General features: G+C 41.9%; 1 protein-coding gene across 1 annotated transcript in view; it reads left to right on the plus strand.

Annotated features, from left to right (window-relative positions):
* KIF26B (kinesin family member 26B) overlaps window positions 1-16,082 on the plus strand; it is a 423,104-nt gene that overhangs the window by 264,047 nt on the left and 142,975 nt on the right. Inside the window, exon 5 of the mRNA XM_074948941.1 lies at window positions 12,426-12,609. Within this exon, the coding sequence (XP_074805042.1) occupies window positions 12,426-12,609 (184 nt within the window). The remainder of the gene's footprint in view (window positions 1-12,425; window positions 12,610-16,082) is intronic.

The following is a 16,082-nucleotide window of genomic DNA, read 5'->3' on the forward strand; positions in this document are numbered from 1 at the left end:
TTGAGTGATAACAGCTAAATTAGACCATATCATATGGTATGTGTAGCTGGGATTATTTTTTTGCACTTAGCCCTTGAATTTCATCTGCCATTTTGTTGCCCAGCCACCCACTTTTGTGAGAACCCTTTGTAACTCTTTGCACTCCATTTTGGACTTAACTATCTTGAGTAATTTTTTATTGTCTGCAAATTTTGCCATCTCACTGTTTACCCTCTTTTCTAGATCATTTATGAATATGTTGAACAGCACAGGTCTTAGGACAGACCGTGCTATTACTTCTCTTAATTGTGAAAACTGACCGTTTATTCCTACCTTTGTTTCCTATCTTTTAACCAAAAAAAGAAAAGGAGTACTTGTGGCACCTTAGAGACTTAAAAATTTATTAAAGCATAAGCTTTCGTGAGCTACAGCTTACTTCATCGGATGTAGCTCACGAAAGCTTATGCTCTAATAAATTTGTTAGTCTCTAAGGTGCCACAAGTACTCCTTTTCTTTTTGTGGATACAGATTAACACAGCTGCTTCTCTGAAACCTATCTTTTAACCAGTTACGGATCCATGAGAGGACCTTCCCTCTTATCCCATGACTGCACACTTTGCTTAAGAGCCTTTGGTGTGGGACATGTCAAAGGCTTTCAGAAAAGACCAAGTTCACTATATCCCCTGGATCACCTTTGTTCACATGCTTTGTTGATGCCCTCAAAGAATTCTAATAGATTGGTGAGGCATGATTTCTCTTTACAAAAGCTGTGTTGACTCTTCCCCAACAAATTATATTTATATATGTCTGATAATTCTGTTCTTAACTATAGTTTCAACCAATTTGCCTGGTACTAAAGTTAGGCTTACCGGGCTATGTGGCTTCCTGTGTGACCTTGTACAAGTCACTTAATCTCTCTGTGCCTCAATTCCCTGGGGGGCAGGGATTGTTTTGTGTGTTTGTACAGTATCTGCCATAATGGAACCCCAATTTAGTCAGCGCTGTCATCATAAATAATAATAAAATTTGTGAGCAATTTAAAAACTACATTGTTCCGTGAAAAAAAATGGAACTGCAATTGGTTTGTTCTTTAACAAACTAGAATTTATTTGTAATATGAACCAGCAGTAAAAATGAAACATTTCAAAAACTGCAGTATGCTTTTGAGCCCTTAGGTGCCTTTTGTCTTGGACTCCCCAGTGCCACACATGCCTTTTCAATGTATTTCCATTGTGGTCAGTAGAAGCAGCCAACCAAGTTCATCATCTTTGGACATATGCTCTAGGACTAGAAGGAATTGGAGTACTGAGAACAAATGTCACCTCATAGTTGTCAGTGTTTAAATAAAGATCAGACAAAGATGTACAGGAAATCTTGGAGATAGTTTAACGTTGAAGCTTAAAATATGAGGTTGCCTGTCAGCTCTGATCCTTACGGAATTGCATTTCACTGTATATGCCTCAGTGAAATATCCAACTGTTTGTTTTTATTTGCTGGCTTTCAAAATATTGACAAGAAAATGAAAAATTTTAGACAGTTTCGTGTCTCCTGTAGTTCTTCTGCTAGCCAGAATGTTAAACAGCAATAAAACGAGTTGTAGTTCTCTGTTGATGTTATGAATGTGATGCAATGACTGGGGCAAGATGAAGCAAAACTAGCTTGCTGCACTGTGTGGTCAGATGTTAGCATCTGAGGTAGTGAAAGAACCCAAATCCTATAAACTTCATGAAAACTCCATTTAAATAATTGTTTAAGACTCTAAGGACTATTTTTAAATGGGCAGTAATTTATGGGCCTCACATTGGAAGGCTTGAAGTAGTAAATTCCTTGAATTTCCTGCCATAATTGTAAACTACTGACTCTTTAGTAAGGTCAGCAATGGGCTAACTAACCAGGAGCATGGTCATTCCTCTCTTATCAATCTTATTAGTCCATTGATCTGAGGTTTGCCAAATCCCTGCATGTCAACTTTTGGAAAAATCTATGTGGTGATGCTACAAAAGACTACATCATCAGTGCAATCTCCTAGTCACCCCTAGCCCTTAATGCTTTCTAGCTAAATAATCAAGCCTGGAAATTTTGCACAGCTTTATTGTTTTATACTGAAACAGCATAAATGTAAAACAGTGCATGCTGCTTTTCTGTTACTTTAAAGGCAGTACTAACTCTGGAAGGGTCCGGCAATAGTCTAACGCTAGATAGAAGCAAAGAGGATTTTCTCTTAACATTCACTTCTCACATCCAAATCTTCGGCATGACGTAATTAATTTTACACCCTGACCTGCACAGTGCTGAGCACTCTCAACTTCGCTCCTGAAGGGTCATCAGGCCCTTTGTTGAGATATTTTTTCCCCAGTGACATGAAGGTACATTGCTAAGAAACCAAGCCAGTAATTGCTCAAGTGGTTACATTTTATTTGATTTAAGTTTCTTAGAAAAATATGGAGCTGTTTTCCTTCCCATATTAAGCTAATGATAACCATCTAATTTTATGGTTTCCAAACATAATGGTTTAGCTTGATTCCTGCATCAAGCATAGTATGACACCTGTCTGACTCTCAAGACCTTGAAACTTTACAAGAGTCAGGAGCACTGTGATCATTGAGACTATTCTGTCTGTAAAGCGAAATAAAGGCATTTAAAGAGATTAAAGGGATAGGGGCAGGGACAGTAGTCAGTTGCAAACAAATACAATGTCACTCTGCACATACAGGAAGGATAAAGATGACCAGACTAAATATTAAAAGTAACTAATGATTTTGGGTACCTCAGTATTTGGTTGTCCTGCTTGAGACATTTATAAGGAGCCTGTGATTTTTAGATGGTATGTGGTCATCACTTTCTTAAAGTTAGGCTCATTTAAGGTGGGCACAGTGATGGGGGTGTACAAACACCACACTGGCCAGGAAAGGGTTAACGAGCTGTTGTGGGCTCAACGAGCTGTTGTGGGCTCAGTCAGCCCTGCCCTGCTACACTTGCAATAGATGTCAGACGTGGACCAGGAAAGAACAGACCTCCAGCTCATGCTCTGAGAGAGAGGCCTGGCTGGAGCCAGGAACTGCTTGAGAGACTGCTGCTTGCCAGAGCCTCCCTAGAGAAAGGAGGTCTAATGAGGGACTATTGTTTGCTAACAGTGCCTTACTTGTGCTGAGGGGTAAGACTGCAGCATGTTGTGCCCCACCTAAAGGGAGCGGCAGCCAAATAAACCCCTTTTTGTTCATCCAGCCAAGGTCTTGGTAGTGGCTTGTCCTGAGCCCAGGAGCAACCTTAGGCACACGGGGTAGATAATGTGGACAGCAGCCTAGTCCCTGTAGTCTCACAAGCTGCTCCAGGCCCCTGTTGCAGATGCTCCCATTCGCAGCGTGGCAGCTGCCCGGCCTTCGCCCATTGAGCCAGCAGGGCAGCCAGGGGCAGCCCCCTGGGGCTGTCTTGGCTCAGCTGGTGGGGGATGTGCAAACCTGCCCAGAAGAGACGGAGACATCCACTGAGACCAGCTTCGTATCAAGACTGATGTAGCCAGGAAGGAGCTTGTTAGTTTCCATCTGGAGTGCCCGTCCCTGCAGTTTGCTGTACGGGAAATTCCCCAAATTTTCAATGGGTTTCTCACCTTTTGAACTCCTGTGGGAGACAGCCCCAGGGTGTCTTAGTCCTAGCACAGTGGTCTCATTTGGCCAGATTCTGATCTCGCTTATTCTGGTGTAACTCAAGAGTTACTTCATTGTAGCTGGTGGATTTATGCGGTGGTAACTCTGATGTGAAATCGGAATCAAGCCTATTGATTTCAGTAAGTTCTTCCTGTGTGAAAAAGGGCTCTGAATTTCTGGGGTCAGGCCCTGATCAAAGATTGAAGGATTTGGACCTATTTTACTGTCTGTTACAATTAAGTCACAACAGTGAATTTCTGGGTGATTATAGCCCAGCTGTATTGGAGTCCAGTCATTAAGGTACTGTACAGGGCCTGTGTGTGCATTTAACCACCCAAGAAGTAAAAGATTGCTCTGAAATGTACAGCCTGGATAGCTTTATTGTTGCTATGAAATTGACTGCATACATAAATATAAAGGCAACGGTAAGGCCCAAGTGTTTACTGGGCATTAGAGACATGTTTATGGCATCTTTTACAGCGCAAGCAGAAAGCTCAAATTGTGTCCAGATTTTAAAGATACTGCACAATAATTAAACACAAACGCTAAGGGTCTGACAGGAACCTACAAATTCAGGAAACTTTAAACTGATGATTCTTATTCCATTCTGGATTCATCTCACTGGGCTAGATTGTCACTAGCTTTGGCTGCACTGGGAATTAAGGCAGTGTAAAACCCCCCTAATTCTCTGTTTGGCTGTGCTCAGATTGTAATTCCAGGTGGAATAATGAGAGCAGACCCTAATCACCCAGTATTCCTGCTGCCTGGAAGGGGTCGGAAAGGGGAAGAAGTGGAAGAAGCCCTGACTCTGCTCCTCTTCCCCTCATCCATTCACCAGCCAAGCTCACGGAGCAATTAAGTTACTAAAATGGAAAGAGGTGAAGTAAGTTACTTCTGCCCCCAGAACAAGATTCTGTGAGTTACAGTTCATGCTCTGATCTGCTGTTGGAGCGATGCACCTATGTTAGGCTCTTTACTCAGGACAGGTTGTAAAATGACAATTTAGCCCCTTGTGCCAAGATATTATTATATATTGCCAATAAATTGCCTTGGGAGGTTGTGGAATCTCCGTCATTGGAGATTTTTAAGAGCAGGTTTGACAATACCTGTCAGGGATGGTCTAGAACAGGGGTTCTCAAAACAAACTTTTTGGTGGCCTCAGAGTACGGCCACCAACCCTTGCTGGTGGCTGCACTGATATTTTTTCCTAAAATACTTAATTAACTTTAGGAAAAACAAATAAATATGTGCATATACGTGTTCAAGTCATTGTAATTTATTTATGCAGGGTTTTTTCAGAGTCAGTAGTAAAAATAATGTACAGTGGTCACTATTCTTTATGGACCTAAACAGAATAGAAACACAAATAGGGTGCTTTGCATGTTCTTGTCTTTTTGTTGTTGTTTCTTCTGCTTTTTTGGTTGCTTTTTTTTAAAAAAAAACTTCCTACATAGTACGTCTGCTGCTGTGAAAATGATATTTGTATGTTTGTTAATATTACTTTTCACAGCAGACTTACTCAGCCCCAGCAAGCTCTGGGACAAATTATGCCCTGGATGGGGAGGTAGGCAGGGAGACCGTGGGGCCCAGGGATGATGGCATGGGTGGTGAGCCTGGGACCAGAGCCTGCTATCGCGTGGATGGAGCCCAAAGCCCTGTGGCCAAAGGCTGCCCCCGGCCCCCACCATGCCCCAGGGAAAGTGGGGAATTCACCAACTGCCTGCACCTCCAGCATTTGTCTCTCCAGAGGGGGGCGGGGCCCAACCTCCACTGGTGGCCCTGGAAGAGGGGCCACTGCTTACCCCCACCCCCCATCACAGCCCAGGAGGCTGTGGCCACAAGAAAAGCCCCTGGTGGCCACATGCAGCCACAGTGGCCACATTTGAGAAACACTGATCTAGAATACTTAATCCTGCCATGAGTGCAGAGAACTGGACTAGAAGACCTCTTGAGGTCCCTTCCCTTCCAGTTCTATGATTCTGTGAGTGATTTCTGTTAATTACCCACACTGTCCTCAGAGCTTTAGAAGACATAAAGGAAGACCTGGCCTATGCACTGAGGCACTTTCTATTTTGATTGTAAGACTAAGGGCAGACACAAAAACACAGTAGGAACTCCCAGTGGATGGTGTTAACTTAATATCTTTCTCTTAGTAAAATGTGGTGCCTGAGGACCATCCAGAAGAGAAGCAAGTTCTAAGTAGAGTGATCTTGTGTTCCTGAAAACCAGGAATGTCCTGCTTTCATGACTGATCCCTGTGTTCCCGCTGGTTTCACAAAAATTAGTATTTTGTCCTACCTTTCGTAAACCGCTGAAAATTGGCCACTGGAAGGAACCACTAGCCTGCAGAGCTATTGAAACTGGCAGCAGGCTGGCTGATGCATAGGTATCTCCAGGACCGCCGCCCACAGTGGCTGCCACAATGATTGAAGCTTCTGAGTTGTGACAGTAATAATAGATAGTAACTGTGCCAGAAGAATGATCCCACCCTAAGGCAGAGCTTTGGAAATAATGTGAAGCATAATGTTTGCGTGACTGTCATCTTACTGTACACTATGTTGGCTGTTACCTTTATTAGTTTCATTCAAGCCACTTCTTTTTCTGGACCTGCAATGCTGCGATGACTCATTTTAAAATGAATGCATATATCCCAAACATAGCACACAACATGCAGATCATATTTGTCAACACTTCAATTGGAAATAATCAAAACAAACTGCAGGCTTCTAGTATACCTTTATCTGGCATTACACCGATTAGCAAGACTCATTTTCAGATTACACCTCTGCCAAAAGGTGGCAATTGCAGTTTCTGCTTTTGCTGCAGTAAAAAATGTGGCCCAAATTTTCAAAAAGGTGGCCACTGATTTTGGGTGCCCAACTTGACACCATGGAACTGCCATAGGTGTCTCAAGCGGGACACCCAGAAACTGATACAACCACTGTTAGTGGCTACCTGTGAAAATGTTGTTTAGGCACAAACATTGGCAGCAATAGATGGGACTCGCAATTTCCTTACTTGTTGCGATATTAATTTTTAAAACTTCACTGAGTAAATAATTTAGGGTGTTTGTGAAAGGCACTGCTTTCTAACTGTGACTTTTATCCATTTTCTAATAAAGTTGTAACAAGCAGAATGCAATGCATTTCTGGGTGAATAGAGCATAGCAGTTTAACTACTAGAGAAGTGTACTAATCTCCATGGGCCTAAATGTGAACTTTGTCCTTCCCCTGGAGAGCAGTTACTCGCACACCTAGAAATACAGTATTGCTATTTTGAAATGGAATTTGTACATAAAAATAAGGAAAATAATTAGACCTGTTTTTTTAATGAACATTGCTAACACTAGAATCCCCATTGCTGGAAGTTTTTTTAGAACAGGGTAGACAAGCAGCTGTCAGAGATGGTCTAAGTATATTGTTCATCCTGCCTCAGTGAATGGGGCTGGACTAGATAACCTCTTGAAGTCCCTTCCAGCCCTCCATTTCTGTGATTCTGTGCCCTCAATATGTATACAATGGCTTCTTCTGTATTATTCTCTATCCCTGTCACTGCATACATGTTGGTTGCTTTTTCAACTATTGCAATACAGCAAGCATGTTTTTATTGAGTTGTCCACAATGATACTAAGATCTTTTTGGTGAGCAGCTGCAGTTAATTTAGAAGCTATCAATGTATACAAGTAGTTCAAATTGATCCTTCCCCTGTGCATTAACTTGTACTTGTCAATGTTGATTTTTTTACTGTTGCCCAATTACCTAGCTTTGTTAGGTTCTTCTGAAGTTTTCCATAAATATCTCTAGGCTTGATTCACCTAAATAATTTTGTCATTTGCAAATGTTGCCACCTCGTGTTCTCCTACATTCTGACTATTAATAAACATGAAGAATGGGTTTCATAGTACAGGCCTTTGGGTTACCCCACTATTCACTTCCTTCCTTGTGAAAACTGAGCTTTTAATTCTGTCCTTTCATTTCTGTCTCTTAACAAGTTTCTGAGCAATGCATTTTGCCCTTCTAACTCTTAAGAAATTACCTCTAAGCAATTTCTTCTTGGTTTCTTTAATAAACCCCAGTGAGGGTCTTTGGCTTTTTGAAAGTCCATCTCAATTGAGAATTGACTTTGGTGGGAGTGGCTAGCTGACCACTGATCCCTTTTGAAAATCCCCCTGCATATACACAGTTATAATGAGGGAGGAGATGTCACAGCTTCTGAGTATTTGGGAGATGAAAAGTCACTCCTGACTCCCATAGGAACATGGTTTTCTTTGTTAAATTTGTTGTAAAAGTTGACCCTCAAAGTAGTGAACCCTGTCAGTCTGCCTAGAGCAGGGGTTCTCAGGACAATTTGTTTGGCAGCCTCAGAGTGTTGCTGCGGGCTGCTCTGACAATTTTTCCTAAAATACTTAATTAACTTTTGGAAAACAAATAAATATGCACATATACATGTCCAAATCAGTATAATTTATTTATTGCTAGCTAGTAAGTCTGTTGTGAAAAGTGATATTAATAAAGATACAAGTATCACTTTTCGCAGCAGCCTTACTTAGCCCTGGCAAGCCTGGGGACAAATTAAGCCCTGGATGGGGTGTCAGAGGAGGCAGTGGGGGCAAGGGGCAATGAGGAGGGATTGGTGGGGCGGAGGGGAGGCAGCAGGGGGCTGGAGCCTGAAGCCCCACACCCAGAGCCTGCCGTCCCACTACCCCAGGGCTGAAGCCCAAAGCCAGAGCCCTGCCATGCCTGGGAAGGTGGGGAACTCACCTACTGCCTGCTTCTCCAGCATTGTGCCCCAACTGTCTTCAGAAGGGGGCAGGGCCCAACCCCTGCTGGCAGCCCCAGCAATCAACACCAAGGTGGTGCATCCAGGAACAACAGGGATGGGGAGGGACCGCTATTTTGCCCCCAGCCTCCACCCCATTACAGCCCATGAGGCTGTGGCCGCAAGAAAAGACCCTGGTGGCCGCATGCGGCCATGGTGGCCACATTTGAGAAACACGAGCCTAGAGGTAGACCTCTTTAGTACAGAGCAAACCCACCAGATAAGCTAGATCTTCAAAGCATTTCCCCTTTACTACCAATGGACTTTCTATCATATTTGGATTGAACTTTGAGTAGCTTTCGAACATCCTTTCTGCAATCTTGGACTCTAGCCCTGCAGTGAGATCCTTGACCACAGAGCTTCAAGCTTTCGCAGAGTCCCTAATATCACACACAGGTATTGGTTCACACAATACTGTATCCCATTACAGGAGTGGGCCCTTGGTCAGACAATGGAACAGTTTTAAGTGGGAATCACTAGGATCAGATGAGATGGTAATATAGATCTGGATATTGTCAGCTTACTGGTGATCTATAGGGCGATGCTACCATTGTTATTACCATTTTTATTACAGTAGTTCTTAGAGGCTCCAAGTGAGATCAGATAGATACTGAACAAACACATAGTAAGAGAAGCTCTAAAGCCCTTACATTCTAAACAGACAAGACAGATAATTGGTGGGAGAGAATGCAAAAGCACAGAAAGGTGAAGTAACCTGTCCAAGTCACACTGCAGGACAGTGGCAGAGCTAGAACAGAATCCAAGTCTCCTGACTCCCAGTCTAGAGTCCTAGCCACCAGGCATCAACATGAATAAATATAATGAATCTCCAGGGGATTCCAGGTGTGAGAGTCCCCAGAGCTGACGATGCAACACCACGAACTATAATTTCCTGAAAAGAATGAGTTGGAACCATTTTGACGCAACTCTATCCACCCTCACTAGCCCACACAGCCATGTCAGCATTGCCTTGGGACTGTCTATTTCCAAAGCAACTGATAGCTGGCCATATTGACCACTTTAGGTCCATCATGCAAAAGTCATTCAAATAAACTAATCTATCATGCAAACTAGCATCATCGTGCAGCCTAAAGCCAGTTCAAATATGTTTAAAATATCTTTTTATTCAGAAGCCTTGGGAAGTATCCAGTTATTGCCTTCTTGATCACCTTTCAAAACCTGGGGGGCAGGGCGTGGGGCCATAAGGCAGGGAGATGTAGCACATTGCTCTTAAATACATTGTGCCACTTGCAGGCCAAAAAAGAATTCAGGGTTTTTCTTGAATGCCATCCCAAAGGTTATAACTGTCAAATCAGGATATAGTTCTGAAGTTTGGAAAGGCCGGTTATCCTACAAGTGTTTTTTCCCTTTAAAGAAAAATGTCAACTATGGACTTCATTGGCTCAAGAAGGAGCTTAAGAAGATTATACTATCAGTATAGAAAAAGGGAACAACATAATGTTGGGGAAGAATAAACTGGCATGAGAGAGAGAGAATGACTGAACCAACTTAGAACACATTTCTGAGGAAATATGCTCACGAACAGTTTTACCCTAGGCATGAGTTAATGCAGTTGAATGGGTGCAATTGAGGGTGTAATCTGGCCTGAGGTTTACAGAGCAATTGCCTGTCTTTACAAATAGACTGCTGAGCCTAAAGACATACACACAGCAGTGGACTTTTCAGCGTAGCGAGATTTCTATCCAGCCCTACAGTTATGTGCAGTACAAAATTTTGCTTGAAATAAAGGTGTAAACATATTTAGGCCGGGACCCATTAGAAACTATGATTCAGAATGACCAGTGTTACCAGTCCTCTCACAAACACATCTGAAATTCAAGCCAAGACTATGATGTATCAAAAGAACAAAATGTGATGCAATTCTTTTGGCAACCTTTTTAGGGTTTTTTTTTCTGTCTTCTCATCATAAAAGGGAAGGTTAGGTGATAAATCAAAGTCAGATACTGGAGGAACGGGATGGACAAGGAGCTGGAACAATAGAAGGTTCTTGTGGTTAAGGCACAGAACCAGGAGTCAGGTGACCTAGGTACCCCTTCCCGCAACTCTGCCACAGACTTAAGTGTCCTTGGCTGTCTCTTAGGCCAGAATTTTCAAAAGTGGCTTCTGATTTTGCCATCTTGGATGAGGCACCAAAATCAGTGACAGCAACACTGGCCTTAAGATCTCTCTCTGCCTCAATTTCCCCATCTGTAAAATGAGGATAATAATAATTGCTTGACACGGACACAAATAGTCAAAGCTGAGATGAATGTATATATAAACATGTTTTATTGTATGTATTCTTTGGAGTAAATTGATTTAATCAGTTTCTGAGGTTTAGATTTGGTTGGTATGTATGAATCTGACAATTATGAAACTTTGGCCAACAAAAAAGCCAGACAGAATTTAGATTTCTGATTCTCATTTATACTCTGGCAAGGTAAGGGGGCATAAATTATATTCATACCTACTTTAAGGCCCTTTTCTGTTGCTAGAACATGCAGCATCAAGGGACCTTGGTGTAACTGAGAATCAGGCCCCTAGAGTTCAGAATGATACATGCATCTCAGCTTGGAGTATTTTGGAAGAGATCAAGTGGAGCTGTGCTAATGTACACCAGCTAAGGGTCTGCCCCATAATTGTGCCCATTTTACAACTAGGGAAACTGAGACACAGAGCAAAATAACATCAATATTATAATATACTCATTATATTTGGTTGCCTAGGTAGGGATACCAATGTGGAGTGTGTGTGTGAGAGAGAGAGAGAGTGTGCAAAACAGCAACAATCAAGTTTAATTGCTGAATCTTTTCTCAGAGTTAGAAATCTGCTCAAATAAGAAAATGTGACCAAATATTTTTTTAATTGAAATAGAGTAAGAATCTATCACGCTAATGTAGGAAAGCTTAGCTTTTTGAGTCAAAGTCTGGACAAAAAAGCACCATTCTTGTCCAAAGTTATGTTGCTAAAACAAAGTCAAAATTATTTAAACTTACTAAATTGTTAGTACAACTGTAGCTTGTGTGCTTCTCTCCACCTCCTTGCAAATAGCATAACTTTTGGTCACCACATGTTCAGATGTTAGACTCGTTATTTTTTATGAGGTGGTAGAATTTTTAAAATAGCTTGTGGAAGGCTTCTTACATGTCAGTTAATTCACCTAAATATTTAATAATAACTAACATAATAGTGGGTGCTTACATCCAACCATTCCACAACTATTAATTCTTTAATCAAAGGCTTATGGGTGACAAATAATTCTTTGTGAACAGAAATAGCAGAATGTTCCACTGATTGGACTTAATTTTATAACATAAATTGCTGTACGCTCATTAGCTTAATTATAGATTCCGGAGATTTCCTGCAGACTAAATTGGAGGATAGTATAGAGAAAGGGGCCTGATTTTGATCCTACCTTATTGCATGCTGCTGTGAATCAGGGATAACTTCACTGAAATCTGTGGAATTATACCAGTGAAAAATTGGTGTAAAAGAGATCTGAACAGTTGCCAACTTTCATGCGGTAAATAAGCATCCTGACTTTCACAATAAGTCAAAAATCAAGCTAATCCCATTTCAAAACAAGGCCAGAACAACACAATCCCTAAGAACCCCAACACTCTATGTGACTAGATCCCCCCGGTGTGCAGTCTGGGACTGTGCTGGGCCCACTGTGCACCCCGACTCTCTTCCCCGCCTTGCCCTTGCTTGCCAGGAGCCGATCAAAAAAAAAAAAAGCAACAAGCTGCAAGAAGCTATAAGCCAAAAACTAGCCAACAAGCAACTCACAAATCAGTTAAGCCAAAAACAAGCCCAATTTCTGCATTTTTTTTGCAGGTTTGGCATGTCTGGATCTGAATCACTTTTGAAGTCAATGAGGTCAAAATTGGGGATTCTCTGTAAACGAGAAGCTGTGAATACATTAATTATAACTTATTGTTTTGAGTAGAGTTTTTATTTTACTTAATGTTTTTTTCCCCACAGGGCTGCTCAAAAGTTGAATCTATCATCCAAAAAGAAGAAACATAGGCCATCTACATCATCTGTGTCTGAGTCTCCTCTCTTCTCTACCAACTTCAGCAGTATCCTTCAGACTTCCCCACCCCCCGCACCACCATGTTTGCTGAGGGCAGTCAACAAAGTGAAAGACACCCCAGGGTTGGGCAAGGTAGGAATCACACTATCTCTAAAATAATTGTTTTTCTTTGAGAGGAGAAAAATATCCCATGCAAAACATTAATAGAGTACTAGGCCTGTTGTGGTTTTTTTTGTTTGCCATACCCTGAAACTTGTCTTCAGTATCCACTCACAGGTCTGACAAATTGGTTGCTTAATGCAGGTGACCTTCTAATAAAGCTGGAGCAAACTTGTGCTCAATGAACCAGACTCAGTTCTGTTGGCATAACACAGGTTTCAAACTCCTTGCTGTGGTAAATGAAATGCCGGTGAAATGACAGAGTTGTCTGCAACCCCAACTCCACCTGGGGCCTTGCAGTAGGTTGGTCTCTATATTGACAGCTACAGCTCAGTCTTATCTTCTGTCCATCGATTCCGCCCCCTTCTCCCAATCAAAACCCCTTTAATATACTGATTGGCTACAGATCCTTAAGTACATGATGGCAGCACCAGGCCAGCTTGAAGATACATTGATATATCTTCTCTCCAAACCAACCTCCACTGTTGGGTCATCTATGGTACCCTTCCATGGTTGAAGCCCCAGGGCGAGGTAGCTGCTTGCCTTACCTGAGGGATAATCCCTTCTCTAACCCCCTGTACAAATACCCTGCCATCTTAGGTGTGAGTCTGGCCCATTTCATTGGGGAATACTTTGGGATAGTTGCTCAAGACAGGAGTTAGTCTCTAAGGTGCCACAAGTCCTCCTTTTCTTTTTGCAGATACAGACTAACACGGCTGCTACTCTGAAACCTTAATAAAGATAGTCTCTTATACAGGTTTTTAGTATATTATGCTTTTCTGTAGTCATCAGGTGCTAAGTGAAGACACTGAATTTGCTGAAAACCTCTTTCCTTTTTAGCAGAGAAATGGTAATGTTTAATCTGGACATACTGTACACAGAATGTGCCTCACTGTTTCCATTGCTGCCCTTGGGCACTAAGGGAAAGAGTCAGGCAATGACATGATTTCTCACAGAACCACATCCATTATTTTCATGGATGGCTTATCATCTGAGAGGGCTCACGGGATTTTTTTTTCCCCCTCCTGGTTTGGATGAGAAGTACTGTGTGGACCTGATACTGGTACGATTACTTCAGTGGGAGCTGCAGGATTGGGCCCTAACTATGAGTTGTTCCAAGCATTTAGTATGACAACCAGGTACAAGATTTGAACAGTCCTGTTTTGAGTAATGTAATCTTTAAATGATTTCCACTGCAAAGTTTTCTGTGTCCTCCCAGGGCTCTTATGTTTCCAAAATCCAGATGAATAAAGTTTGCTTTTACGAATAGTGAGGGATGTGCTCATGGAGGCAAGGGACCAAAAGTAGCATTGGGCCTAATCGTTAAGTCTTTATTCAGACAAATCTCTTGTTGACTTTAATGGGATTTTTTTCCTGAGTAAGGGCATCAGGTTTCTTTCCATAATATGGAAAGGGCTATGCAAATATACACATACAGCTCTTCCAATATGCTTCAGTTCTGACCTGCTACATTCCTGCTATTCTATCTCTGGGCCTCCATTGAGCATGGAGTTCCAGCTGTGTGGTAGTTTTTTTATATCCACAAACAGAGCCAAGATTAGCCTGTCTACCAAAACCATTTACATTTGGAACCCAAGTAAGGAACTGAGGGCTTGTCTACACTACTGCGCCAGGTCGATCTAATAGTGAATAGCGTAGCTGAAGTCGATGTACTTAGATCTACTTACTGCGGTGTCTTTGCTGCGGTAAGTCGACAGCTGATGCTCTCTCGTTGACTCCGCTTGCGCTTCTCGTTCTGGTGGAGTACCGGAGTCGACTGGAGAGCGCTCAACGGTCAACCCCTGCTGGATCGATCGCTGCCCGCTGATTCGGCGGGTAGTGCAGACAAGCCCTAAGTCTGTGGGAGTAGAAGGGCATTGTATTCATCCACTCTACTATCCCACCTAACTCTCACGTACAGCCCCATTTTCTCCAAGTGTAACTCCACTCTCTCCACTGTAATAAATGGAATAACACCCAGGATCATTTGGATTCTAATCTTCATTTTATGATACTGTGATAGGTGGTGGCTTTTCAGAGTCTCTTTCCCTTCCAAAACCTGTCCCCTTTGGGAACCTTACTCCAGTCTTTTAAGTACACAGGTATGGGGGAACCTGGGGAATGTTCAGGCTCTGGGTTTTCCTTTTAGAGAATCTATAGAGGTCTAGCTTATTTATGATGGTAAGGTATGGCTAAACCCTCACCCAGGATTTAGCCATATCTTCTATCCCTGTCTTCAGTGATGGGCTTGTACCTGGCCTGGTGAGTCCTTGTGGGAGGCGGAGGTTTACATGCTGTCTTCCTCCCAGCAACCCTGTTGTAAGAATCCACTAACTCTGAGGCACAGTAGCTTTCCTCCTGGTTTCCACCCATTCCAGTAACAAGTTCTCCCTTTTAAGATTGCTTCCTCCCAAGCGGAGCAGGCTCTGCAGTTGTGCTGCTTGTTAGCCTTCTCCTGATTGGGATGAGGGTGTGCCCCATCCAAGGTACACAAGAGAATATTTCTTTCTAAATGAATTTTTTGTCATCTAGTACTAACTGATATATTTAGGAAAGAAGCTGTACAAAGAGTCATAAATGAGGGCTTTTAAAATATTTAATGTGTGCTTCTTCAAAGAAAGTAGTTGTCACAAATTAGATTTAATTCATAGAATCAAAACAAGTGAAAATAGTTAATTCTGAAATATTTCTGTACCAAAAGCTGTCTAGCCTGCATTTCCATTTCTGTCCTCTTCTGTTTCTCCTATGAGTCACCTTATAATTATCACCTAAAGCTCATATACGTTCATCAAATTGTTCCCATCAATTTTCCTCTGTAGCATAATTTGCATTTTAATATGTCAGGGATAGGTGTGAGGCATAATAAATGGATAATTGCAGATGGAGAATGTAGTTTGCCAGTCAGACTGTGGAGACCTCAGATCTAGTGATGGAAATTTTCAACCTATTGGATCACTGAGACATTAATTATTATTTACATACTTATTGTTTGGCAGTGCCCTGCTTCAAAGATAAATATTTCCTATATGGCTGTTCAAGAAGCTCTGTTAATTTCCCCCACATTTCCTTTCAAATATTTGCATTTAAATGGAAGTTAAAGTGTAGATTAAAGTGAAGGCTGTGGAGTTAGGTTTAGGAAATTCAAGACTTTACTTTGTTGGTTGGGATTGTGGCTAATCTGTTCTGGAATAATAGGAGGCTATCAAAAAATGACCAGTATAGCAAAGCTCTGATTAATTGTGAGTGAGGACTGAAATATCTGGCTATTTGATATTTAGTTGTGATACAAGCCAGGTTTTAGCCATCAGCAAAATATTCAGAGGTATTAAGGTTACTTACCAGCTCAGATACAAAGGTGGTAGGTATAGAATAAGAATATAGATTGACTGATGTATTAGACTTAAAAAGTGAAGTTGGGGTCAGGTGTTTAACAACTTCTTGCACCC

This window comes from Natator depressus, chromosome 3 (genome assembly GCF_965152275.1).
Source record: "Natator depressus isolate rNatDep1 chromosome 3, rNatDep2.hap1, whole genome shotgun sequence".
Lineage (NCBI taxonomy): Eukaryota > Metazoa > Chordata > Testudines > Cheloniidae > Natator > Natator depressus.